This window comes from Neltuma alba, unplaced genomic scaffold (assembly GCF_004799145.2).
Source record: "Neltuma alba isolate B1F8T4 unplaced genomic scaffold, ASM479914v2 tig00011883_pilon, whole genome shotgun sequence".
NCBI classification, from domain to species: Eukaryota; Viridiplantae; Streptophyta; class Magnoliopsida; order Fabales; family Fabaceae; genus Neltuma; species Neltuma alba.
In genome coordinates this window covers 18,273-45,509 of record NW_021636485.1, presented here as the reverse complement: position 1 = coordinate 45,509, position 27,237 = coordinate 18,273, and the positions used below count along the sequence as shown (strand labels likewise).

At 34.2% G+C, this 27,237-nt stretch overlaps 4 protein-coding genes across 12 annotated transcripts; 3 read left to right on the top strand and 1 right to left on the bottom strand.

Moving 5' to 3' along the window:
- Nucleotides 1-377: 377 nt before the first annotated feature.
- On the top strand, nucleotides 378-3,175 carry LOC114719016 (uncharacterized). The gene is made up of 4 exons (XM_028904464.1): nucleotides 378-937; nucleotides 1,050-1,446; nucleotides 2,526-2,588; nucleotides 2,667-3,175. The coding sequence occupies exons 1-4, from the start codon at nucleotides 378-380 to the stop codon at nucleotides 2,727-2,729; spliced, it is 1,083 nt and encodes a 360-aa protein (XP_028760297.1). The 3' UTR covers nucleotides 2,730-3,175.
- Nucleotides 3,176-4,139: 964 nt separating this feature from the next.
- LOC114719014 (heat shock 70 kDa protein 16-like) lies at nucleotides 4,140-9,740 on the bottom strand. The gene is given in 11 exon segments (XM_028904462.1): nucleotides 4,140-4,438; nucleotides 4,774-4,904; nucleotides 4,983-5,111; nucleotides 5,215-5,240; nucleotides 5,243-5,360; nucleotides 5,761-5,958; nucleotides 6,185-6,325; nucleotides 6,414-6,509; nucleotides 7,491-7,703; nucleotides 7,908-9,200; nucleotides 9,560-9,740. Coding segments are annotated over 10 exon segments (2,313 nt in total). The 5' UTR covers nucleotides 9,078-9,200; nucleotides 9,560-9,740; the 3' UTR covers nucleotides 4,140-4,347.
- A 7,789-nt stretch (nucleotides 9,741-17,529) lies between these two features.
- LOC114719019 (1-acyl-sn-glycerol-3-phosphate acyltransferase) lies at nucleotides 17,530-21,576 on the top strand. 7 transcript variants are annotated; one of them, XM_028904468.1, is made up of 6 exons: nucleotides 17,530-17,743; nucleotides 18,233-18,610; nucleotides 19,516-19,665; nucleotides 20,222-20,320; nucleotides 20,404-20,496; nucleotides 20,982-21,576. In XM_028904468.1, the coding sequence occupies exons 2-6, from the start codon at nucleotides 18,284-18,286 to the stop codon at nucleotides 21,216-21,218; spliced, it is 906 nt and encodes a 301-aa protein (XP_028760301.1). In that variant the 5' UTR covers nucleotides 17,530-17,743; nucleotides 18,233-18,283; the 3' UTR covers nucleotides 21,219-21,576. The 7 variants fall into 7 exon arrangements, with proteins under 7 accessions (XP_028760301.1, XP_028760303.1, XP_028760307.1 ...); XM_028904470.1 differs by having other exon boundaries at nucleotides 17,530-17,798; XM_028904474.1 differs by having other exon boundaries at nucleotides 17,531-17,743; nucleotides 21,040-21,576.
- A 2,580-nt stretch (nucleotides 21,577-24,156) lies between these two features.
- LOC114719018 (uncharacterized) lies at nucleotides 24,157-27,202 on the top strand. 3 transcript variants are annotated; one of them, XM_028904466.1, is made up of 3 exons: nucleotides 24,157-24,268; nucleotides 25,595-26,816; nucleotides 26,921-27,202. In XM_028904466.1, the coding sequence occupies exons 2-3, from the start codon at nucleotides 25,629-25,631 to the stop codon at nucleotides 27,038-27,040; spliced, it is 1,308 nt and encodes a 435-aa protein (XP_028760299.1). In that variant the 5' UTR covers nucleotides 24,157-24,268; nucleotides 25,595-25,628; the 3' UTR covers nucleotides 27,041-27,202. The 3 variants fall into 3 exon arrangements, with proteins under 3 accessions (XP_028760299.1, XP_028760298.1, XP_028760300.1); XM_028904465.1 differs by having other exon boundaries at nucleotides 24,157-24,280; XM_028904467.1 differs by lacking the exon at nucleotides 24,157-24,268 and having other exon boundaries at nucleotides 24,588-26,816.
- Nucleotides 27,203-27,237: the final 35 nt, after the last annotated feature.

Below are 27,237 nucleotides of genomic sequence, written 5' to 3'. Positions count from 1 at the left end.
TATTTCGGTCTTCATGGGTGCAGCCATATAAATTGTTATCACCTTTTAATACAGTGAAATACCAAACCCTATCGATTATAACATCTGTTAATGGACATGGTTCGATGAACTCCATATTTCAGTCCTTGCATTATAGTTACTCTTCCCTGTGTGCAAATTTCAAATCATATTTTGATTTGCTTATGCTTTATTTGTCACTAAATTTATTGTGCTTCTTCCATGTCAGGTCAAGCACGCCCATCAAAATGGAATCAACCTTTATGTAGCAGCTCCAAAGTTTCATTGAATGGGTCTGGAGTTTTAACTACTCATTCATCTGGAAACTGCAAAGAAAGGAAAATAAAAGAATCTTCAGGAGGTATCCTGGGTTCTGCCCAATGGAGATGGGCCAGAGTGGGTTGATGTTTCCAAAGTTGACAACTAGTCCTCTTCGTAGGTTTCAGTTACTTGATTCTGATTCTGATTCTGATGAGCCTGTAAGTGAAGATGTTAGGGGTGGCCACAAGATTGATCCATGCTTCAAGGAACCATCATGTAAGTCAAGCGAATTTGTAACTTCTTTTGACCAAAGTAGAAAAGCATCAATTAGGAGGCACCAAAATCAGGATCTATGGAAAGATTTCTCTCCAGTGAAGAGCTTTTCAATTCCAACACCTGCACTGAATGAGGTTTGTGAAGAATACTTCCGTTCTGCAATGGACAAAGACGTGGAAACACCAGTATCCACAAGTCACAATGAGAGCTTGTTTGAGTCCACTAGCTGTCAAAGGAATGAACAAATATGGAATTCAGCTTATCCACCTCCTCCAGCCCATCAATATTTTTTCCACAAGGATCCAAGAATTAGGCAATTAGTTCGAAGTCGCCTGTGCAATTTTTATCCGCTAGGTGTTGACAAAGTGAACCACCAACCTAACGCATCACATATTGATTACATGTACATTCCGTTGACTTTTTATCTGACCATTGGCATCTATTGGTATTAGTTTTAAAAATGATAGACTAATCTCTGGAGGCTATGATGCATTATGGGTTTATTTTGATTTCAGGGGACAATTTGGCAATGGAGAAGCTTCCAAAAGAAAGGAAGTTCGGAATGGTTGTGTTGAGAAAAGTTCGACTAGAGGAAGAAAGAAACCAAAAGAAGTGGCTGTTGAAGAACTGTTCATGCTTCTGGGGGCTGGGTGGGTGACTCCGAAAATTAATTCTTCTTTAGGCGGTGGGGAATCTTCTAAGAGGACAGCAGCCAAAAGAAGTAAAACAAAAACTTCGTCAAAGGGAAAAAGTAAAGCAAACATGCCTGCTTCTTCAGAAATCTTGCATGCTTCTGCAAATTGGGTGGAACCAAAGAACTGTGCCAACAGGCCGAAGGATGCAGGCAGAAGACGTGTTCAAGCAAAGGGTAAATCTGTGGGTCATTGGTTTACGGCACCAGATGGAAGAAAGGTGAGGCCAGACTGATACTTTCATATTTTGTTTAGTGTTTTTAATGTGGTCAACTAATTGAAATTATTCACTTGACTGACGGCACATTCAGGCTATAGAAATGATGTCTACTGATTGATTAAAAAATGGTAACTTTATGATTATCATGTGAGGAAAATCCTTCTTGTATGCTGTTAAGGATACTAATGGATATAGTGAAATGTAGGAGCATCACGTATCATGATTTTTGTCTTCGGTGGAAATAGTGCTGTGTGATTTGATCCTTGGAATTCCTTTCTAGTATAACACAATGCCCTTAATTTACCTTTGTATATGCCAACATCTAGACAATAACTTTGTTACTCTCATTCTGCCCTTTTTTTTTTTTTTTGTGGGTCTGGCATTCTGTAAGATACCATTGCTTCAATTGCTATATATTTTAATATGTAGCACTAGGTTGGCTATTCTACTCTTCTAGTTCTTAATGTAAGATCTCATTAATTAATTGAATAGATTAAGAATATTAGTTAAATTATTTAATATGATATGTTTTTTCTAAGACACTTAAGTATCTTTCTTAATTCCCTCCATCCCTCTCTTATTTGATCATTATTGGGGGAATATCAATAAGGTTAATTTGGAAAAAAATTGATAAACATGTTGAATAAGTCTTACATATAAGACTGATATCAACTCTCTAATTAGATCCTACATTAAGGATTGAAGGAGTATTTTTTATAATCAATGCATAATGGATAGTTTTTGGTTATTGCTTTTCAAATTTCTCAATACTGCTGACAGTTATGCTCACTGCATGTTATGGCTCTTCTAACCACCAGCAAACTTCTCCATGTCCAAATGTAGTTGTTATGTTTTGATGAAGGTTTAAATGTTGAATTTTGATGGCTTGTACAGCAATATATTAGACTGTCTTCACTATTTGAACATATAATGGCAATAATGCTAATGCTGCTGGCTTGCATTTATCTTGTAGTTATCATTAATTGAAATTTGTCAAGTGAATGGCTTAAATATGCGATTATTAGTTCAAAGCATAGTTTGGCATATTACGTGAGATCTTGATCCTCTGTTCATTGCAGGTATATGTCACCAAAGATGGGCAGGAGTTGACAGGCCGAGCTGCTTATAGGCATTATCGGAGGGTAAATGTGAATTGCATCCTCTAGTGATTGCTGTATTTGCGGGATGGATCTGGCTCTGAATGACTTTGAATTTTGCAGGAAAGTGGATCAGGATTCAAAAAATCAAAGAAGGGAACCAGTGCCAAGAAGAAAACGAACTGAATCTTAGTGTAAAGCCGTTGGTTCCTGTCTGTCTTTCCCACATCATGCACATTAGTCATAGATCTCATGGCAAGATTTTGGTTCAATTACCACCGGCTTCTTTTTATGTGTTGAGGAAATTGGCAAACAGCTAGTTAACACGCGCGGAATCTGATTCGGGGCTCTTGTTGCATGGTGAAGTGACCGAGATAAAATTCACACAAACAATTCCCTGTCATCTAGGGCCATTTGATGTCGACCGAATTCCCTATGCCGAGTTCTTCTAGAGCTACCCAAGTGGTTCTGTAGATTCTAGAGTTGTGGTCCTACTGGTCAACAGTGCCCAACAAAGATGGACCAAGGCCCTAGATTGTCTGAAATTTCTTCTCATGCATGTATATTTCCAGATGTGGACGTCTGGGATGTTGAATTTTCCTGATAATCATGAATGTTCTTTGCAGTTTCAATGCGTTTTAGCAGCTCAAGAACATGGCAGACTAAGAGTTGACTTGCAAGCCAGAAAGTTGATGACCAATGGGACTTTGTCTAAAGTCATCATTGATGTCTTAATCCAGGGGGACCGAAGCTTAAAGAAACTGGCAAGAACGTATGAAGTTGAAGAATTGCACGTTGAAGTGGTAAGTTCAGTGGTTTTGATTTAATTTGTGACTGGGATTCAGTTGAGAATGTGAAGTATGAGCTCAAGACTCAAGTACATACAGGCATATCAGCAAATAACTTGACTAACCAAGGTAGACGAAGTCAGGCAGGCAATGGGAGGAAATAAAAATCAGACTACAAAAATGAATACACGCGCTCATATGTGCATGTATAAGCATCCCCCTATACGTGTATTCTCTTCAGAAGTGCCTCTCGCAAAGACGAAAGGGTCCTAGAATACTTATAATTGTGTTTTTGTTCGGTAGAACATTCTTTAGAATTGTTGACGCGTGACAAGCATCATAAAGAAGGCTGTTTATAAATTTTGTCACCAAAAAAAGAGGCGGTTTGCTGTGGCAATTTTTTTTTTCAATTTTTTATATATAAATATGTATAATTTTATTTGGTAAAAAATTTTGAAACAAAACCCAAATTAAACTAAGCTTTTTTTTTTTAACCAAAAAATTTAAACTGAACTTTGGAGATAAGCATTGTATGACGGTTGAAGCAGTTGTTCATACTTAATCCATTCCTTTCATTAAATGTCTGATTTTATTATTATAGGAACGCTATGGCTTTTGGTGTTAATTCGTCAACAGTTAACTAGAGTTGCATGATAAAGATGGATAACATAACATTTGCCTCAAGAACACTATACATAATCCTAAATAGTATAAAGCACAATTTTTTGATAACTTCGTCGCCAAGTATTTGCTCAACTGGTTGGAGTTGGATGGACATCAGAAAAGGTACAGTGGACAACTCTAGATGTGCCAACAACAGAAATGAGAGAACACAAAAATGAGTTGCAACCTTTAGAACACACAAATATTTGATCCATATAACCTAATCACTCCACCTACTTGAACCTATTCACTTTCCAGAACAAAAAGACAAAGAACCAGAAAAGAAAGAAAGAAAATTTAGTCAGGAGTATAATGAAAATTTGTGTCTTTGCCTATCAATATCAAGAGATTCATCAAAGGTGACTGGAAGTATCTGGCTTGTCTTTGCCTTTGTCCTCTGGAACTGTTGACGAACCCTTGGATCCCAGCACCTGTTGGCACAACCTGACAGCCACAAATATAACATTGATGATAATCTGAAATAAAATCATGATGACCCAGGTCCCAAAAAAAAAAAGAAAGAAGTAAAATCATGATGATCGACATGTAAGAGAGCGGAACAATGTTTTCTACACACACACACAATGCTATCCTACACGTTATTTATGGGGCGATTGCTTAGAGATCGACGATCTCCAAGATTGACTTTTCACTATTCCACCTAAAAACGCTAAGATTTAGGTTATTTTACCATTGACATAAATTTTCCTAGCAGTATGACCCATGCAACAGGAAATAACGAGTATCAAATAGGGTAACAGAGAGATCAAGCATCATACAGTTTCAAATCCTCCGCCTTGCTTTTAATATCACTTGACCATATAATTGGGTCATTGTCCTTAGGCAAGGAATCTTGTTGCTGTAATTTCTCTCTCAGCCACTGCTCTGCTTTATCGCACTCGTTTATGATCTGAAACAACAAAGCCAAATTACTTTGGATTTTTTAGCAGACTCGCTATAATATCTACTGGCTTGCGTATTGACGTACCAATTCTTTATCCTGGGGAAGGAGGGAATCTGCAGACTTGCGGTGATCCACAATGCACTTCAACAGATCTCTTGTAGCTTGTGCTCTTGCTTCTTCATCTTTATACCGATTCTCAATTGGATCCACAAGCTACAGGAATTAAGATATATATATATATATATTATGATTATGATGGGAAAAAATGCATGAGTATAAAAAGACAAGCAGCAGCATTGGAGAAGTAAAATTAAACCTTCTTTACATCTTCTAGTCTTTCGAGTAAGCCACCTCAGTTTCATCATCACCATCCTCATAAAGCCACTCTTCAGTCTCTTGCAGACTTCTAGATATGCCTTCCCTCTCTTGGTCACTCGCAAAGCTCCGGTAGGTGTCAAAGAGCTATCCATATATGCAATTATATAGTTTATATTTAAATCAAACCCATCAAGAAAATAGACGCATACGTTTTAAAAGCTTGTATATGACAAGTAGCACGGAGAAAGACGAAAAAATGTTTGACAGGAATGGGTGTTCAACTCATGGCATCCACAGCTTGGCACTCTACACAGTCTCAAAAACCAGTTCTTCACTAACTACAGAACAGGGTATCTCATTTGATAAACTTATTAGTCTCACCGTTTCAGAAAAATGAAAGAGAGATCTGTCAGTATCAAGTAATTATGACCACATGAAAAGCAAAACCATGTATCAAAGGAGATGAATTGGATGACTGCATGAATAATGTACCCTGAATAACAAACCAGTCATATGTGTACGTCTCATGAACACAAGTAGGTACCTTACTCCTCATCTCGTAAATATAGGACTCCAAGCTATTCTTCTTTTCTTTGGTTCGCTCCACAGCTCTGTCCTGTTGAGTCAACAGGAGCTCTTTGTCATGAGCTTCCAAGATCTCAGCCTTGGTCATTCCACCATAGATGTTCTCACTCACTGGCACATGTCTTTTGGTAGTTTTATCTTTCCTCACAGAATCAGCCTGAAAAGGCACAGTAGTCAAATTTTCACTCCAAAGTTCTAACATCCATATGAATGATATCTGTAACCCAATCCATATCCAAGTAGGAAAAAAACATGGACATGCTATCAACAGAAGACAAAATTTCGCTCCAGAATAAAAAATGAATAAAAAAACAAAAATAATTTATTGCATGATTCCATACAAGAAAAATAATCAGAGGCAGAGAGATGACAATAATACTCACAGATTTATGAGAAGATTCATCCTTTCTATTGTTAGTGTCCTCACCATTTGCTACTGTCTCATTAGTGATAGGGTCAACATCCATTGATTCATTATTTGAATGGTCATTACCCTTTATATCATCTACCTGATCTTCAAGCATCTAAAACCATGACAAAGTTTATGCACATCACAATAGCTCTGAGAGTAACAAAAAATGGACAGAGATCAAAATGAGGCTTCTTACTTACTGTAGCTGATTCGACAGTGACAATGCCATGCAGATTTAGTTGAACTCTAACTTTAATCCTTGTCTTACTGCCATGGGACCCATGGAAAGGACCAATCTACATAGAAATGGCCAGTGAATACATAAGCAAATAACGAGGAGAAGGCATGACGAAGAAACAATGTATGAAAAAGCTATAGTGTAGCACGAAAAACGGAAACGCCTAGCAACCAATCAGAACTGTTACTCTAGTTCTCAAAAAATCAACAAGATGTAAGCATGCAGATGTAGCATGACAACTAACGCATCATGCTACATCTAGGATAATTAGGACAAGGGATGGCAGTATCAATGTCCTGTAATATCAAAGATGGTTTTGTCTAATGAAAATGTTATTAGACAGAACCAAAATTATAGCTTGTCATTTTACTGCATGATCAATTTTGGATAATTATTTGAGATGATGTTACATCTATTGCATTTCCTCATGCTCCAAAATACATCATGATTACAACAAACGCATACATGCATGTAAAGAAGGTTCATTTGGACTGCAATATTTTGTAACTCAGCCCCTATTGTACTTTATAAATAAGAATATGGGATGTTTAATAGCTAATGAAATTGACCCCTTGTTGAAGAATAAGAAAAGGGATTTTGTTGATTCGCATGAGCTTAAGATCCACAAAAAGTGATGGTTTTTGATGCATCCAAGGAACTAGATTAGACCAAACACTTGATGATGGTTGTATGAAAAAATGTACAACATTTAAACTAGATTATCGATTGCAATAATTTTACAGCTCAAAAGTGGGAAACTATAGAGGTGATCATCGTAACAAATCTACCATTACCCAAATGCAATTTTTTTCTTGAGAAATTAGAATGTTCTATAAGAATCATTGAGCTCATGGAAGCTATGTTGCTATATTGCACACCTTTTGCACACCCAAAATAGATAAATGAAAAAAAGGACATAAAGAAACAGGCCAAGGATGGCCAAAGAAGTCAGTTAAAGCACGGGCATGCGCACACATGAAAGATCTGAAGTCCTTCACGTTAGTAACATGTTTAGAGTAAGGGTAGTGGTGGTGCATACCGTGAAGCAACTGATTTTAGGAGATGTCCCCGGTGGCAGTTCATTTGGATTAGCATAGAACGCTTCCAAATGGAACAAACTACTTCGGTGAAATGTTAGAACTTTAACACTTGGAATGGATTGCCCCTTTGGGAAAAGTATGCCATTTGATACTGCACTAATTGGACCATCATCTGACGAAAGTCCAATGGAGAATGGATTTAAATCCAGGACCTGAAAAAAAAAAAAAAAAAAGTTACTAACCTTTAAGAATATATACCATAAACAAAGATGTAAGCCTACAGTGCAGGATATCTTTGAGAATATGAAGTGTGAGAATTTTCAATTCACACAGGAAAACAAGTAGACACGGGATGGCTGCACAAAGAATTAACATAGAATAGTATAAGAATCAATGTTTTGTCCTGTAATACAAACCTCATATTCTCTAACACGGAAAACAGGACTTAGCATTGCACACTGAAGAGCACAGCCACGAGCCACACATTCACTTGCATTCAATTTTCGGCTGGGTTCTCTCCTGAACTTAGAAGTTAATAATCTAGCTATGGCAGGAACCCTAGAACCTGAGCCAACTAGCTCTACAGAATCGATCTTATCTGCAGTTAGTCTTGCATCAATTAATGCTTTATGGCATGGAACACAAATCTTCTCCAATAACCCTGATGCCAACTTCTCGAACTCCTCCCTCTTGATGAAGCCCTTGACATCTTTCTCATCCATCAAGCACTCAATGTTTAAAGCTGCCTCATTATTTGCACTCAAAACTTTCTTCAACTTCTCACATGCAGTGCGCAACCTGATACATGCCTTGACATTAGAGTACACGTCAATGCTGTACTGTTCCTTAAACTGTGCTGCAAAATGACTAAAGAGAACCTCATCAAAATCTCTTCCCCCTAAATCCCTATCAAAAGCGTGGGAAAGTATCTTCATTTTCCCAGACTCAAATGCTGCAATGGAGACCTGAGTATCACAGTGACCAATGTCCACAAATGCCACATAGGTTGGACCTGTTCCAGGAAAATCTGTTTTGTAAATTCCATAACCAAGAGCAGTTGCAGTACAATCATGAATCAATCTCACAGGCTTCAAACCAGCAACCCTTGCTGCGTCAAGATATGCCCGTCTCTGCAAGTCTGAAAAGTATGATGGGATCCCAATAACACAGTCTGAAATTGGCATTTCCAAATCCTTTTCAGTTAGAGTTTTCAAATGAGCAAGGAGCATTGCTAAAATTTGAACTGGTGTAAATGTATGAGTCTCCTTGAGATATTTCAAGTGAACCAAAATGCCACCATCTTGGCCTTCAGAAGTTTCAACCGGGAGCATTTTCAGCTCATTTTGCACATCAGGGTCTGCATATTTTCTCCCTATCAGCCTCTTCACTTGAGATATTGTAGACTTGATGTTCATCATAGCAGATGCAGCACCAGCTGACCCCATAAATCTTTGCTTCTCCCCAAAGCAGACCACTGAAGGGGTTTCGCGTTTGGATTCATCATTCAGTAAAACATCAATCCCACGTTGCTTCACTACAGCAATGACACAGTTCTCATTTCCAATGTCAAACCCCACCACACTCATTGTCACCAATCGTCTGTCGTATATGAATAACAAACGACAACTTCAACCCACTTCCCTTACTCTACTTCGCTAACAATCCGCCAAATTCCGCAGAAGTTGACCCAGAAATGTAACCTTCACTTCCTGCAAAAAGAGTCAGCGGAACAATTCATTAACCCAAGTATTTGTGAATTGCAAGCAAAAAGTCATTTAAAAAAATAGAATGAACCGAATACACTTGTGCTGATACTTCATTTGATTGCCCACGACTACAGGGAAGAAAATAGAGAGGAAATGGGGGCAAACATAAAATTCAAGAGTGAACGGGTAAGGGGAAGAGAAAAACCAGAAATCTAAATCAAACTCAGAATTGAAAAAGCGCCATCGATAAATTTCCCTCACTCCCATCATTGAAAACTGTTCATGGTTTCAATGTAACAAGAAGCACAAGGAAAATTTGAGGCAAACTGGAAACTAGAATATTAACGGATGACGTAAAACACCTGCTTCAGTTAGGTTTGCTTGGATGAGAATGACGAATATTCGAATCCAGAAATACTTAGAATTCGCACTTCACAGTTACTACGAGAATTCGCTCTTCACATTATGCAGGCGATGATGGGAAAATGAAAATTCTTCGCTTCGCACGCCCAAGACCAGACCAACACAGATACCGTCCTTCAAAGCTCAGACAATGATACAAAAGCTCTCTAATTTGCGTTTAAAGAAATATATCAAATTTCATTTACTACTTTTAGCCTTTTGTACTTCGCATCATAAAATAATAATAATCATAATAATAGTAATAACCATCTTCACACATTTACACTAACAGATAAATTTTTGTTATGGCTGGTTCGGGAATTTTCTTGTTACACCACCTCTTAGATTTAATATAAGATTGAATTGACTAATTTTAAGAGACTAAGAGAGTTAAAAATTATTTAATTATAATATATGTTATATGATCTTTCTGAAACACATATCTATCATTAGATATACTACTTCTGGTTTTTAATGTAAAAACTTGTTTGACTTTTTTTTATGATAAATATAATACCTCAATCTATTTTTTTTCATATTTATTCATTTTTTAATATAGTTTTAGTAATAATGATAGTTTTAGCCAATAAACTTGATTAGTAAAAATATTTTAAGAAAGGTAATATCTATTTATTACAAATAATTAACTTAACTAGTTTTCTTAATTTACTCAAATTAATCAACTAGTTCTTATATTAAGAACTAGAAATAGCATATCAATTTATAAACAAGACAAATTGTTAAAAAAATAAAATATAAGTACTTTAAAATAATTTTTTATTTTTTTTTATTTTTTTCAAATTAATTAACTATATTATATGGAATCAGAAGTTAGTATTTGTTATAAAAATAACTTTTGATGTGTGATGTTAATGTGAACATTTTTGAATACTTTAGAGTTAAGAACCCTTCAGTTCTCAAAAAGGAAGAAGTTAAGATCTCTTAAGATTTTTTGGGCATAATTAAGTAAACAAAATTGAAATCAATCAATATCATAATAAAAAAAAATTGAAATCAATATTCTAATATTAAAATGAAAGTCCATTTACCACTTTTTTTTTTTTGCCAACAAGTCTCTTTACCGAGTTATTTGGTAATCACGAAGTATCAAAAGAAAAAAAAACTGGAACCTTGAGGGGTTAGGTCAGCTGGGTAGAGTTGTCCTAGCTTAACCACGGGTCTCGAGTTCGAGTTGTGGGAATGCAGCACCCTTAGGGGCCAGAGGGCATCGACCGGAAGGTTCCTTGCATGCCTTCGATCCGGATTAGTTTGAGACCGTTGACATGCCTGAAAGATGGCTATTGTCCTGGGATACCAGATGGAGAAATAAAAATAAAAAAAAAACTGGTATGATGCAATTATGATCTTTATTAACCAAAATTAATGAATAACTGTTGGCGATCGTTGTGTTAATTAATTTTTTGAATTGAAAGTAACTTCGGTTAAAAAAAAAAAGTAATATTATTCTCGCACAGGCGTAAAGATGAAAAGTACATAATTGCCAACACTGCTGAAGCTACATAAAATAATCTTGAACTTTTTTGTAGGTTCAACAATGATCATTCCTTTTGAGTTGTATTAATTAGTCCTACACTTTGTTTTATTACTGATTAAAAGAAAAAAGGCGAATTATATATATTTTTTATTATAAAAATGGAAACAATTTGGAGACAAAAGCTAAATTATTTTAGAAGATTTGATTTGGGAAAATTTTATTTGATTATTTTAAGATATGATTTTGTTTTTCTGGGGGTCCAAGGCTTCGTGATGGAACCTCAGGCTTTTCTACTGCACTTTATTGGGCCCATCTGATGAATGGGCTTCCCATGTCGTTGAAAACGTAAGTCTTCATGGGCCGACCTGACAGGCAAAACTGGTCCAGCCTTTAAAGTGGACTTGGGCCCACATGATCGGTAACATGAAAGTTTAATCAGCCCATAAACGTGATGAATATCAATATAAAGCAGACTATAAAATGTATAGTCAAGAAACCCCAAAAAAAAAAAGAAGATAAAATAAAAATGTGTGGAATATCAATATAAAACTAAAATGTGGCCTTCACCAGAAAAATCAAAATGTGGAGCGAATAGTATTGTACACAAGTTGTGAATGATGAGGCTTATTTTGGACTTTATGCAAATAAATAACACGCTTCAATTTGAGTCACTACATAATGTAATTTCCATAGCAAATTGATCAGCCTCTATTGATATTTATTTTCTATTTAAAATATATAAAACTTAGAGTTAAACATCATTTTTTTCACCTAAATTATTTTAGGAGTGGCACTAGTCAGCCTAACCTATTTATTTGATCGCTATTGCATTTTTTAAAACTCAAGTCCGATCTTGTTTAAGGCGCCACATAACATGTCATCTAGTTACTACCTCCCATCATTAGAGCTAGTTGAGAGCCCATAAATAAAATCTCACTCTACTTTATAAATAATATGTCAATCTGTTTTGTTGCTCAGTTTTATAATTTTTTTTTGAAAATATCTCTATTATTTGTAAAAAGTTTCTATCAAGAGATAGTTTTGACGCATATGATTAAAAATAATAGTTTAGAAAAACCAGCACATATTTGTTACAAATAATCAACTTAACTAATTTTTTTAATATCTTTAAATCAGTTATCTAACTCTTAAATTTTATGACTAAAGCTAGTACTATCACTGGTCTTTAATAGAAAGGCAAGTTTAACTTTTAGTTTAGTTCTAAATATAATATCTTGATCCACTTTGTCTCTCATATCTATCCATTTTTCCCAAGGTAATTCTTATACTACCTCCAGTTCTTAATATAAGACCTTGTTTGACTTTTATCTTGATCATAAATATAAGATCCCAATCCATTTTGTCTCTCATATTTATATATATATTTTTCTAAAGTAGCTCTTCTAACAATAATAGTTCTAGTCAATACACTTGATTAGCAAGAATATTTTAAGAAAAATAACACCTATTTAGGACAAATAACCAACTCAATTTATTTTCTTAATTTCCTCAAATTAATCAACTGGTTCTTATAATTAGGACCGGAGGTAGTAATAGTTACATATATTAAATATTTCATCCCATGATAGTTTTAGTTAACACATGGGTTTAGCAAAGATATTTTAGAGAAGACAACATATATTTATTATAAATAACAAATTTAACTAATTTTTTTAATATACTCAAATTAGTCAACTAATTCTTATATTAAGAATTAGAGATAATATTTATTAATTAAAAAAATAGCAAAGTCATCATAAGGTATAGATATTTATCCTAATTTGTCAACTATGCACTTGTTAGACAAGATAAAAACTCTCATCTTACATTAATATTACCTTTAGTTCTTAATATAAAAACTAGTTGATTAATTTGAATAAATTAAGAAAGTTTGTTAAGTTGGTTATATGTAATAAATATGTGTTGTTTTTTCTAAACTACTTTTACCAATCATGTGCATTTGGTAGAACTACTATTTGATGAAATATTTAACATGAGCAACTATTACAATGACTACTTTAAAAAAATAGATAAAGATAAGAGATAAAATGAATTAGAGTTTTCTATTTACAATCATATTAAAAATCAATATAGCTCTTATATTAAGAATCGGAAATAATATTAGTATTAGTTAACCTCAAAATATGAAGGTTACAATGTTTTGGTTGGAAACAAAAAAGCGAGAAGCGTCTCAACTAATAGTGCTACCACAAGTTTTGCATGTTTGTTATCGTTAACTACATGATCCACAACTTATGAATACATGTATAACTTGTGATACTCTCCTTAGTTGTTCATTATAATTGCAAGCTAAAAGGCATTTTTTAAACTGATACCACTCCGATCAAAATTAAATAAATGTTTCGTTAAAAAAATTCAAAAATAGCTATAAAGCCAATGCGTTTCTTCCACTAAAAATCTTTTTAGCATCACAAGTGAAACAATAAAAATATATACTACCTCCGGTATTTAATATAAGACCTTGTTTGATTTTTATTTTGATCCTAAATATAGAACCCCAATCTACTTTGTCTCTTATGTTTATATTTTTTTTAAAGTAGCATTTCTAATAATGATAGTTCTAGTTAATACACTTGATTAGCAAGGATATTTTAGGAATGACAATACCTATTTAAGACAAATAACTAACTCAACTTACTTCCTTAATCTCCTCAAATTAGTCAACTGGTTCTTATAATTAGGACGGGAGGTAGTATAGGAAAGAAAAATGGCTCAATATTAATGAACAGTGTTCACACACAACATGATTTGCATGGGGACGACATGAGAAACCAAGGCCACGTGGCAGATAACGAAGATTGGTCCCGGGGGGGGGGGAATATTAGTGGTCCTAATTAATAACAAGCACGAGGAGATAAAACAACCAAACGTGGCATCCAAAAGATAATGGAGGCCACGCCAAATCATATTTTTAGAATTTCTGCCAAAATTCTGAATGAAAAAAATTTAACCAAAGAAACTAGATTCTCATGATAAAAAAAAATAGATACCCATATTTATTTGTTTTCCAGTCATAAATATATGATCCATTTTATAATGTAAAACTCTTATTCTAAATATAAAATCTATTTTGTAATATAATTTTATATTATAAAATGTGTTTTATATTTGGAATTAGAGAAGTAATAATTATGAATCTAAACACTCAATATGCAGTTAAAGAGTGATTCTTAACACTAATAGGGTTGGTCTAAGTGGTAAGCGGTTTGGTATCGCCAGATGTAAATAAAGTTTCAGTGAATTGGGTGGACAACTTAAAAGACAAAAAAAGAGTGATTCCTAACCCTTAAATACTACTAGTAGTATAAACTTATTTTGGTCTTAAGATAAAAGGTAATTTTGGTTATGTCAATGCCGCGTGGAATGCTATTTCCTTTTTAAACAAACTGATATATTAAATTAAAGATATTGTTAAATTACTTTAAACTATTTATATTTATTTTTTTCCTGAACTAATTTATTTTATTTATAAATTGATATATAATTTAATAAATACTTATAATAAAAATAAGTCCCCATCATAAAATAAACAAATGTGAGGCTCGTGTAAGTCGTTGACTGACCCAAAAAGCAAGAGTTAGGTACCGACCAATAATTGTCATTGCTGACAAAGTATTCCAATGAATTATTTCTTTAATTAATTAATAGCCCTACACCCATACATGTGCTGTTTTTCAAGCTTTTTTCCCCCCCGGTCAAGTGCTGTTTTTCAAGCTTTAACTAATAATTGATCGGGTTTTGGCCCAAAAAAAAAACTAATAATTGATCAGGTAGATTACTGGTTTACGCGTCCTTTTTTTGTTGTTGTTATTTTGGACAAATAAGTTATTGAGAATATTCCCAATAATTTTTCTAATTTTTATTATAAGATTTGGTTAATTAATCTTACAAAAAAATTAGTTAAGTTAATTATTTATAATAAATATATTTTTTCTTCTTTAAAATATTTTTGCCAATCTTGTATCATTTAATAAAACATTTAATATATACAAATACTTTAGGAACTACTTTATGAAAAATAAATAAATATAATAAAGAAGTTGGTGAAAAATAAATATAAAATTAGCTCTAATATTAAGGATAAGAGTGGTGCTATTCACAATGTCACATGCTTATTTGTAATTATTGTCATAATATTATAAATTTTAGTTATTTTATTTTATGTTGATGATTTTTGGATAAATTCATGTTGTTGACTTGTAGTAAAAATATGTATTGATGCAAATGCTACACATTATTTTTTAAAATAATTATTGCAATTGAATTCATGAAAATATGTTGTATCCGAAAATTTTAAACTCCATGACAATGAACTTGACGCCAATCTCCAAATGCTCTTTAATATGCTTTTGTTTTTAGAATTATTAAAAATAGAAATATGTCCTGTGGACTTAATTTGCAGTACAATTTTAATATATGAAGACAGTGATTATGGCTTAAGAATCATAGGGTCCTTTTGGTACGGGGGAAACGGAGGAAAAAAGAGGGGAAGAAAAATTTTGATGAGCTCATTTTAAAAAATTAAAAAAGTGGGTTAAAATTTTTTGATTTATTTTAATTATTCTTTTATCTTACATGTTCTTCTTGTCAAAATTTTATAACCTCACTTTTTCAATTTTTTTAAAACAAGCTCATCCAAATTTTCCCTCCCTTTCCTTTTCTTTTATTTCTCTCGTACCAAACATACCAATATAGTTCTCTTTTGTCATGTGAATTTAGGGTATCTGATAATTTTGAAGTTAAAACAAATTTATGTTAAATTTGGTGGATAGCCTTTAACACTAAAGTCCTTCGAATTGGTGAAAATAGAATTTTAACTTTCTTTTTAGGAGAAATTGCAAAAAAAAAACGATTCTAGAATTTGAAAAATGCAGATAAAGACCCGTGATAACTTCATTATGGGTTTTGACAACTTCATGATATATTATTATTGTTAAAAGCCATAGTAAAGTTGTCACGAATCCTTATCTGCGTTTTTAATTACGATTTTTTCTTCTTTGTTTTTTTAGTTGTTTAGGTATGAGGGAAATAAAAAGAGGGGAGGGGAAAATTTTTTAATAAATTCAATTTTAAAAATTTAAATAATTGAGATTATAAAATTTTAATAGAAAAGAGATGTAAGATAAAATAGTAAGAAAAATTATAAAAAGTTCTGTTTTTTTTTAATTTTGTAAATCAAACTCATTACTAGAGATGATTATTTGAGGGGAGAATGGGACAAATAATTTTCCATGTATAACAAAAAGAAAAAGGACGTGGCATCACCGTCCTCTTCATTAATCAATTTGTGGACAAAGCATTGTACAAAAAAAATTCCAAAAGTGACTTTGGTTGTTCACCCATACAACAAGCGCGTCTCTCCCAACTTTCCTCATCATTCAAATAAGGGAAAATGACACTCTGAGGCCAAATAAAAATGATAATAGCATTTTATTGGCGCTAAAATTATGAAATGCAGATTAGCCACAGTGATTTAACCGACATTTAGTACAGCTGTTTGAGAAATCAAAAGTACAATTATTTGAAAACAATGCCTTTATTCATTTTACAAAACACACACACAAATAAAAGGTAGAAATTCTGAAAAGTTAAATTAGAAATTCTAGAAGCTTAGTTAGAATTTTTCAATTAGGCATTTTTTCACTCTCCGTTTTTAAAAATAGAAAAAAAAAAGGAAGTTAGAAAAACAATGGATACAGTTATCAAAGAAAAGAAAAGAAAAACAATGCATGCAGGTTGGAAATGCTAAACTGCTAGGAAATGATGAATATAAAAACGACAAACTAATTTTTTTTTTTGACCAGGAAAAATGACAAACTACTTGAAAATGGCTCAATCTGTGTTTTTATTATTACCAAGTTATTTTTTCCCCAACATCATTACCAATTTAATTTCAAATATTTCCAACTTGTACGTGAATAAGGGCATTTTGATATTGACTTTTTTTTAATATTAATAAAAATACCAACTTCTAATCTTTTTTAATTGGGACAAAGTTTGTGCCCATATACATATCCATCAAATCCAATTGTCCAATCAAATCTTAGTACATAATAAAAATTTCAATATGTCAATATTTGATTGGAGAATTGGATATATATATATATATATATAACCAAATGGATGTAAATTTGTCTTTTTATATCCATACTTAATTTTTATATATGCATGCTATGATATATACTAAATACACATTTTATTGGAAGTCTTATCATTTGATCGGGCTAAGGGACATGACCATTGGATATAAATAGTTTTTTTTAGCTGCCATCATCACAATCCATTAATTTTTATGATCGCGTAACAAAGATAGTAAAAATACCAAATTTTGACCCCAAAGGGGAATGAAGAATGAACAAAGATGAGATCAGAGCATATCCGAACAGTTGAGGTCTCTTTATGAGACTACCTACGAGTAGAAGAAGCTACGAAGAAGAGAGGCTTTCCTATTTTACTCTATTTGCCACCACATGTTTCGTTTCTCTGTCTTCACTCTGCTTCTCTTTCTTCTTCTTATTCTGGATTTAAGAGAGTGACTTCTACGCTCTTCGCTTCACTTTATCTCGGATTGCCTCGTAACATTTTCTCCACCCAGTTTTGGGTATAGAGCGAAGCAGAACCATCGCTGGTAGGAATGTTTAGCATGCTTGTTTGGTTGCTGAGAAAATCAGACAGCTGCGAAAGTAAGAAAAGAACGTCCCTTGGATGTTCGTTCCAAAGTTTGAAGCTTTTTTGACGTTTGCTCACGGTTGTTTTCTGGGTAATTCATGTGTTGAGGTTCTATTCGTTCGGTTTCTCGGAAAATGAAACGGTGTTGAATTGAATTCGATTTGAAGTATCTTGCTTTTTTTTCTCTTCCTTAGTTTCGTTATGATTGGAACTTGAGTTCATTTTCCGAAAACCGAAGGGACGAGAAGGACTAGAACTTTCTGGTCAAACTTACTTATTTTGATGCATCGATAGTATGTTATGGAAAACGTACGTGGTTCATCTTCCTAAATTGATTGTTTGAATTTTTCTGCGTTATTATTCGTCAAGTTTCTCAGCAACCAAAAGGGAATATGTTCCTTCGAGTAAATCTATATATCTGATCTGTTCTGCTTTTGTTATGTGTCAGGTTGGATTCTGTAATTATCAAACTCTTAACAGATTTTGACGATTCAAGTTGATGGAGAATACTGGAAGCAGTGCCTTTCTGAGGAGTAGAAGATTGGAGAGTTTTCTGAACACAAGCTCTGGTCAAAGGGTGGAAGTGACTCCTAAAGTTTCAGTGAAAGAAGAACCAGAAAGAAGGCTAAAGACTCACATAGTTTCAAATTACGATGATGAAGGATGGTTGTTGGATATCATATCATGGATCAGAATTGTCATATGTTTTGTGTCTATGATGGTTACAACATTCATATGGGCATTAATCATGCTTGTTCTTATTCCATGGCCTTATGAAAGGATTAGGCAAGGGAACATTTATGGGCATGTGACTGGTAGAATGCTGGTAAGCTACTTCTTATGTTTACTGTGGAAACGAATTAATGTCACAAATGTTTTGTCTGGTTTCTGTTCATTTATCGGTTGTTATTTGAAGAAAATTTAGGGACATGATTTAAGTATTCACTCACTTTCCGGTACTATTATAAAGTATGGCAGTTACATATCTTTGTGAACTTGCATTAACTAACATTGCCTTGCAAATTCACAAACTGTGCTGTCATCATTATTCAACTTATAAGCAATTATATATCCTTATGTTTTTTCTCCAACTGATCATATGGAAAGTGACACATTTGAATCATTATCATCATTCCAATGAGGCATTAAAACTCAGTATGTTTATAATGACTGCCTTATTCCCAAGAGACGACAAACTAACTCTTTTAATCACAGAGATCACTCAAATAGTAAAATAACGAAGTTATATTTTAGATTTTGACATTACTTTTCAGTTATGCGAGGATACAGAGTATATCTTGATTGATTTAGCATGTGTATTAGTTCCGCCAAATCCATTGCTAAATGGTCCCGATTTTGCTTGTTTTGTGGATTCCATCAGTGATTTATTGTAGAACATATTGTTATATCAACCGTATTTTATCAGTAATTCTCAGTTATACTATTTGGGAAAAATGAAAGCCTAGTGTTGGGTTACATCGGCCAAATTTTGAATACATATTGGATTTTAGCTCGGAAGGCTTGTTGGATAAATTTCTAGTAAAAAAATCTATGTTTGCTTTGGGAGTGGTATGCTCGATAGCTTTCTGAACATTATCACCATACGAAACAGGACATGTCTCAAAAGTCTGATTTTTAGTCTTCACTATTTTTTTCATCGTTGTTTGTATTCCAACTTTTATGCTGTTTGACAAGTAATGAACTTGTTATTGATATTCTCATTGATTGCAGATGTGGATTCTTGGCAATCCTATAAAGATTGAAGGTTCTGAGTATGCTAACAAGAGGGCCATTTATATCAGTAATCATGCCTCTCCAATAGACATATTTCTTATAATGTGGTTGACTCCAACTGGGACCGTAGGAATTGCGAAGAAGGAGGTATGTTGTAATTCTTGAAGGTTTTTTTTTTTCCTTCCCCAATTTTAAATGCATAATGATGATTCTAAGTAATGCTTTATTTAGCAGTACTTCATTAAAAACCTTAGAAGAAGGACTCAAGAAATACCCTTACCAAAGATTAGTTTCTCTTCGTGGTCAAGGTCCTTTGACAGTCCCCAGTCCACGTTGGCTGCCTCTTTTTGGTTAAACCGATGGAAATGGATTTTCATTGAAACTGTCAAGTTCCCTAAAAGAATTCTTTTTGAAGGAGTCAATAATGTTATGTTGAGTTGTAAAGATGCCTATATATTTTAATTTTAGTGGAGAACATGATACTTCTAAAGAATTTCTTTTAAAGTCTTGTTCTCTTTATTTGCCTCTTTGGTCTGTGAAACCTTGCTTTCTTGCATTACGAATCAACATCATGCATTAATTCATGAGTCTGGGCAGCATTTAAAAAAGCACAGGAATTATGTATGATAGCCTAGTTTGGTAATAGAAATGTGTTCAAAATTGTAACTGCTTCAGAAACTTATTGAAACTTGGTTCTGTGCAGATAATATGGTATCCTTTATTTGGTCAACTTTATGTTTTGGCGAACCACCTTCGTATAGATCGCTCTAACCCAACCGTAGCCATTGAGTCCTTGAAAGAGGTATATAACATTTTTCCTATTATATTCATGCACCATTGACTTGAATTGAAAGGGGTTCTAAGATATGTTCTTGTTGTCCTCAGGCGGCTCGTGCAGTCGTGAGAAACAACCTGTCCCTGATTATTTTTCCAGAGGGCACGAGGTCCAAAAATGGACGGCTACTTCCTTTCAAAAAAGTGATTTTCCAACCATGTTGGATGCACTTCTTTCTTTACAGCTATAATTTAAATGAGGTTTTGTTGCAGAATCAGGGTGATAATAAATTAATCAGACTGTGAACTGGGCTTAATCTAGCTGGAAGCATTTATTTGATTGAGGACCTGAACTCTTTGTTTCTTTGCTTATCATGATCACTTCATCCATATAGACCTTTGTAGGATGATTGATATTACCTATATGATTTGAAGTATCAATCTGTCAATTTTTTCTCTTTCTGGATCTCGTGGAACTAATCTATCCACGGGTGAGTCATGGGATATTACTCCCAATAGTGCTCCCCATGAGAATCAAACCTAGGTTGACAAAAAGAGATACTTTCTTGTCTTGCTGAGTCAACCCCTTTGGTACTGGCCATGTGGCAAACAGATTTTTACAATCTGAAACACTTGCTTCTACCATATTGCTCTATATATGCCATTACACCTCAACTTTCAACATGCAGGGTTTCATTCACTTGGCGATACAATCACGCCTTCCTATTGTTCCGATGGTCTTAACAGGCACTCATCGAGCATGGAGGAAAGGCAGCTTACATGTTCGTCCGGCCCCTCTCACTGTCAAGTACCTTCCTCCGATAAGTACTGAAAACTGGACGGTTGATAAGATCGACGACTATGTCGAAATGGTACGTAACTTGTATGCTGAACACCTTCCTGAGAACCAGAGACCTTTGCCTTGAAGGATTTCAGAAATAGGTTCAAACTCCAACTGAACTGAGGTGCCTCTTTTTTGTGAACTATGAAGTGAAAGTTCCATCAATGATCAAAGTCGTCCTCAATTGTTGCAACAGTCAATAAGAACAGTGGAGGCCGGTGAGTCCTTGAAGGATTGTAAATTTTGCAATAAGCTTTGCTAGCTATAACTAATTCTAGTTTTGTTGTCTTATAGCTTTCTCTGATGTTGTAAATCATTGGCACTTGATTTTAGTGTTAATGGTTTCGAATTCCATATCAGAGTTTCTGTGTACTGTATGACAATTCTTCAGTTTATAGTTTGTTTCATGTTACCAATTCAATCTGTTTCTTTCTTTGGAGGAACTCTTCATATGCGTTGTATAATCAAGAGCATGTTTAGTTTCACATTGTAAAATGTAAACTAGGAAATCATTTTAAGGTCAAACTAAACATGAACAACGAAGTAGGCTCTATGACACAACGAAGTAGGCTCTATGACAATGGTGAAAAAGATGTTTCATTAAAAAAAAAAAAGGAATTTATGGGTGAAAATGTCTATTTTGGTCATTAAGAAAATAATTGAAAAGACACTGTCATCATTGACTAATTGGAAGGGAAAAGCAGTGTTTTTTTTCTTTTTTTATATAATAACCAATGTGGTTGCTGCGTCTCAATTATGGAATGTTAGATGTCGCAACGTGGTTGTCTTGTTAAAAGTCGTTTTAATATTGTCATGTCAAACATCAAAGACACGTAACCTTCATTAACTTTAGGTTTTAGTTTACACTTTTTTTTTTAGACTTTTAAAACTTTATAATTATTCTCTAAAATTTTAAATTTATGAAAATAAATCACTTGGTTGTTATCAAAATTTATTGCATCCACATCATAAAAACAAGTTTTATTCTGCCGCGACAGGGCCCGTCGCATAAAAAAATAGATGAAATGACAATAATTAGTAACTTTATAAAAGAAAGTCATAATTTTTAAAATTTATAAATAATTAATTTAACTAATTTTTAATATTTATAAATTAGTTATTTAAACCAAGAGAAGTACTATCGTCTAGTTGCTTCTGAAGATGGTGCCGTCAAAATTCAGTGTTTAAAAAAAAAAAAAAAGCGGATGACACATTCTTTCAGTCTGTCATTTGCATATTATTCCAACAACCTATGTTCAGATTCCGTGCACGCCTTTGGAGGGACCCATTTATTATTATGATTATGCGAATCTACGTACCTCTCAAAAACGTTGTGGTACCTATCAGTACAACTACTGGGTTATACTAGCATAATTCAATTGGTATATGCTATTCCGATGGATATATAGATTGGTCACGTACTTTTAATAAGATGGTGACATAATTTTTTGAAAAATTGTAGAAAAAGACTGTCAAAATAAAAAATTCTGTAAATAAAGGCTCATTACAGGGTTTGACAATAATTTTATAAACATATCCCTATATGTAGTTTTTAAATTTTTAGAATTTTTTTGTGATTTTTTTGGGGAAAAGAAAGAGATAATGATGCACTACCAAGCTTTAAAAAATCATCATAGTATATTAGTAATTTACAGAAATTTTTAAATGATGAAACGTTTAACTTATTTATATTTATCTTCTCCTTCTCCTCCTCTTTTTTTTTTGCTGGTGAACTTCTCTTGCTAAAGGATATATTTGGTGGGATCTGGCTCCTCTCCTTTACCCCTTTCTATCTGCTGCCCTCCTTTGCCTCAAACTACATCGTTTTGATGCAGAAATAGTAAGGCCCCACTCGTTTTTTAAAAAAGTAAATATCAAACATCATGAAATATTTTTTCGTATCATTTATTATTTTGAAATATTTTTTCAGTACTATTTGGTATTCTAATATAATTTTTGGTCTAATTAGAGTCTTAAAATATTTTTTTCTGTAGCACCCAGTATTTGACTTCTAGCACATTGAAGTATTTTTCAGTATCACACAGTAACCTAAAATAATTTTTTAATACCACACAATATTCAAAAATAATGTTTGATCCAGTCAGAACCCTGAAATATTTTTTGGTGACACCCATTGTCTAATTTTCAATATACTGAAGTATTTTTCTTAGTAGCATTCAGTATTCTGAATTAATTTTTAGTGTATCTAGTCTGCCAAAATATTTTTTAAGCGGCACTTGATTTCTTGAAATAATTTTTGTTGCAATATTTTAAGGTATTGAATGTACTAAAAGTTAGTTTAGGACATTAGATGCTGCAGAAAAATACTTTAATATGTTGGAAGCCAAATATTAGGTGTTACAAAAAAAATATATTTTAGGGCTCTTACCATACCAAAAATTATTTTAGCTTATTGGGTGATACTAAAAAAATATTTCAATGTGCTGGAAGCCAAATATGGGGTGTTACTGAAAAAATATTTTAGGTCTCTAAATTGACCAAAAATTATAATATAATAGTAGATGGTAATAAAAAATATTTCAAGATAATAAGTAGTACTAAAAAAATACTTCAAAGTACTATATGTTTATTTAAAAGGAAAGAAAAAAGTTCCCCCTCACTGTTTCTACACCAAAACGGTGTAGTTTGAGGCAAAGGAGAGCAGCGGATGGGAAGGGGCAAAGGAGAGAAGCCGGATCCATATTTGGTGTCCTCGATTTTTAAGGCGAGTTTTTTTTTTTTTTGGTTGAAAAAAATGTTTCCAATATTTTTTTTCATAACACCGAGCACCTCAATTTTGAAAAATGTTTTCGCTCCAACGAGTTTTGGTTCCAGATCGTGCTACCGAACTAATCTAAGGCCACGTTCACATTTCCAGGTCAACGTTGTGTGGGGCCCACACTAATATTTACACGTGGCAAAATTCTATTGCTCTGTCACAGCTTTCGCTCACAGCCTGTCTAGCCCTTACGTTAACACTCCGCTGTTTGTTCTCGCTTCTGAGTTCTCAGTCAGTCGCCTGAGCCCAACCCAATACACACTTCCCTCGTCGTCTTCCCCATGATTTTCTCAATCGCAAGCTATTTACTAGTTTGAGTTTGCATCTAATCCTCCATAACACGAGGGCCCTAAACGGTTTGGTTTCTTGTAACCTCTCTCTCTCTCTCTCTCGTATTCGCTTATTTAGCTTTTGCATGCCCTTTATGTTTAATCAAACTCAAACTGGGGATTTATGTGACCTTTATTTTCTATTTTGGGATTTTTTTTTTGGGGTAAGGAAAACGTTGTTTGGTTGCGAAAAGGAGAGAAATTTTTAACTACAAAAATGTTAAACCCTTGACCCCTGGTGTACGAGTACTTTCCGGATTTTAGTTCTTTAATCGTATTTTCGGGAATTTTTCCTTTTTTTTTTTAACTTTTTAAAAAAATCAAACTGCTTGCATGCTTTTCGATGAGTATGGTATATGTACTAGTTTGCACTCCATGCTTTACTGAAATGTAAGATTTTTAAGGATTTGGAGTTTCATTTATTGCTTCATGTGTTCATATTGCTAACTTTACGGTTCTGAAGGAGGTCTGGTGGCTAGAATCTCTAAAAGCTATTTTATTTTGCATTGAATAGTTTGTTCATTTATGTTGGTGATGTCTTTCTGGAGCTATTTCATTAACCTTCTATGGCTTCAGTTTCCCCATTCATTGTCTCCTTTTCGTAATTCATTTGGTTTGCTCGTGTAGAAATCACTTTCTGTTTAATGACTTCATACAAAGACTGATTTGATAGTCATTTGGGCTACGTCTGCTCCTCATTTGCTTCTACCTCTTATCAGTCTACTTTTCATTGTGTTTTGATGCTTTATCAATTTTGTTTTTCCAAGACTAGAACCTATTTATCGTTTGTTATGATTCGCGTTGATATGTTGATACATGCATCTGTGTACTGTGTATCTTAAGTGCGACGATTTATTCAATTTAATCTCCAGTCTGCACCCAAAGAAAAAAGAAAAGCAAAAGGAAACCTGGAAATCACTGGTAATTTGGTACAGACTATAATCAGTAATTCAGCCTTATGAACGACAGTTGTCTGTTTTGCGTTGCATTGTTCCCTCCAAGTTTTCGGGGCTACTATGAAAGTTCCATCATACTTGTCTTCTTGCTTCATTTCTGCTTTAACTGCTATAAATTTATCGCAGATTGAATTCAAAATGCGGACAACTTCATTTTGGCCCAAGATAAAGATTATGTTGCATTAGATTATTTTGACTACAGTTGGCAGTTATGCTATACTGCTATCATCTCTATCATGCCTGCATGAAATTGATGGATATGCTCCACTGTTATCGGGAGGATAGTTATTAGTGGATCATAGTTCATTGCCCTTTATTTGACCTATATTGAGCACTTGAGAAAATTTTGATCCTAGTGCGCACCAGTATACTTACAAGCAGTTTTTTCTTCGTTCAGAGGAAGGAGACACTGGAGTACTATATATGCAAAGATGGACCAGCCAAATCCTAATAACAACTTTGATAGCTCTGGAGACATCCCTTTGAAGCGCAAACGTGGTCGTCCAAGGAAATATCCAAAACCATATGCGGAAGAGAATGCCCATATCCTAAATATTCGGAATGTAAACCAGAATCCAGTTGGTGGAGGAAATGCCAGTGTTCCTCCAGGGTTTGACAGGGTTAATGGAAGTCAGCCCCATCGAAGGGACATTGGAAATGATTTGAATGATCCCATGGTTGGTCAGGTGGTTTCTTGTGTAATTGAGGCAGTATTTGATGCTGGATATCTGCTTAGTGCTAAAGTTGGTAATTCCAATACTACTTTAAGGGGTCTTGTCCTAAAGCCTGGACATTATGCCCCTCTTTCAGCTGAAAATGATGTGGCCCCAGGTGTTCCCATGATCCAAAGAAATGAGGTTCCCTTCTCAGGAGGAGCTAATGTGAAGAAACCTCACCGAAGAGAAAGAAATAAACATTACGTCAATATTCATAGAAATGCGGGTCATACAATGAAAGGGTCACCCTCTTTCAGTCAGTCATCTAGAGGAGCAGTTAGCTCCAGTGGTTTGGTTGCATCTCAAGGAAAGAATCAGCAGTCAATGGAAAGACAAACTAATTCTCTACTATCTAGAGGTAATGTGGTCCCTGTTAAGCTCCAACCTGTTAATTTACAAAATGGGGTTATGGTTTCTAATCAACCTTCTCAAGCCATGACCCAAGCATCTCTTGGAAGCACACCAATTGCTGCCAAAGAAATTCTTGCCGATGGAAACCAAATGCAGATTTCTCAAGCTCTACCTAGCCAAAATTTGTTGCCAAGAGGGACGCAAAATGAAAATGGTTCGCCCAATCTATCTTCAGCTGAGGTTCAAAGCAGAGCGGAGGCCAACTCAATGAGACAGCCCGGCATGCCTTTTGAAAATCTGGTTACTGAGGTTGTTAGGAGAGTCGAAGCACCATCTGAATCCATAGATACTGATACTAACAACAGCAAGTCAGTAGAAAACATTTCTATAAAGAATTCTGGCAGTGGGCAGGAAGAGAAAGTTAGTGATGTGGGTCAGCCACTTTTGATAAAGCCTTTACAAGCTGTACAAACCGTTTCTCAGGAGCATTCTGGATCTGCTTCCGGATCTTCTGGAAATAGTGAAGCAGGCAAAATGATCGACCAACCACAGGTAAAAATAAACATTGAAAAATGTAGTTTCTTTCGCCTTGAATAATCTGTTCATTGCCTTGAACAAGACATATGTAATTATGACTCGTGCTATGATGTAATAAGGTTTTGCAGGGTAACAGAATTGAGAAACGGCCACTCCAAGCAGAAGAACTAGCGTCTGGAAACAAGTTGGATGGCAATTTTAAAGCCGAACCTGATGAAAAAACTGGTCAAGCAGCATAACTCACGATTTTAAACTTTCAATTGGCAGGTTGATAATGTTGCCATTATCAGCTATTGCCACGGTATATTCATTGATTGTAAAAGTAGGCCATCCAGGATATATCTATATACTTAGGGATTGAAGGATTTGTTCTCAAATCTTGAGGATATTGGCTGGGGTTTAGCCTGCGTGCCTTGTCATGTTTGTCGAGAGAACT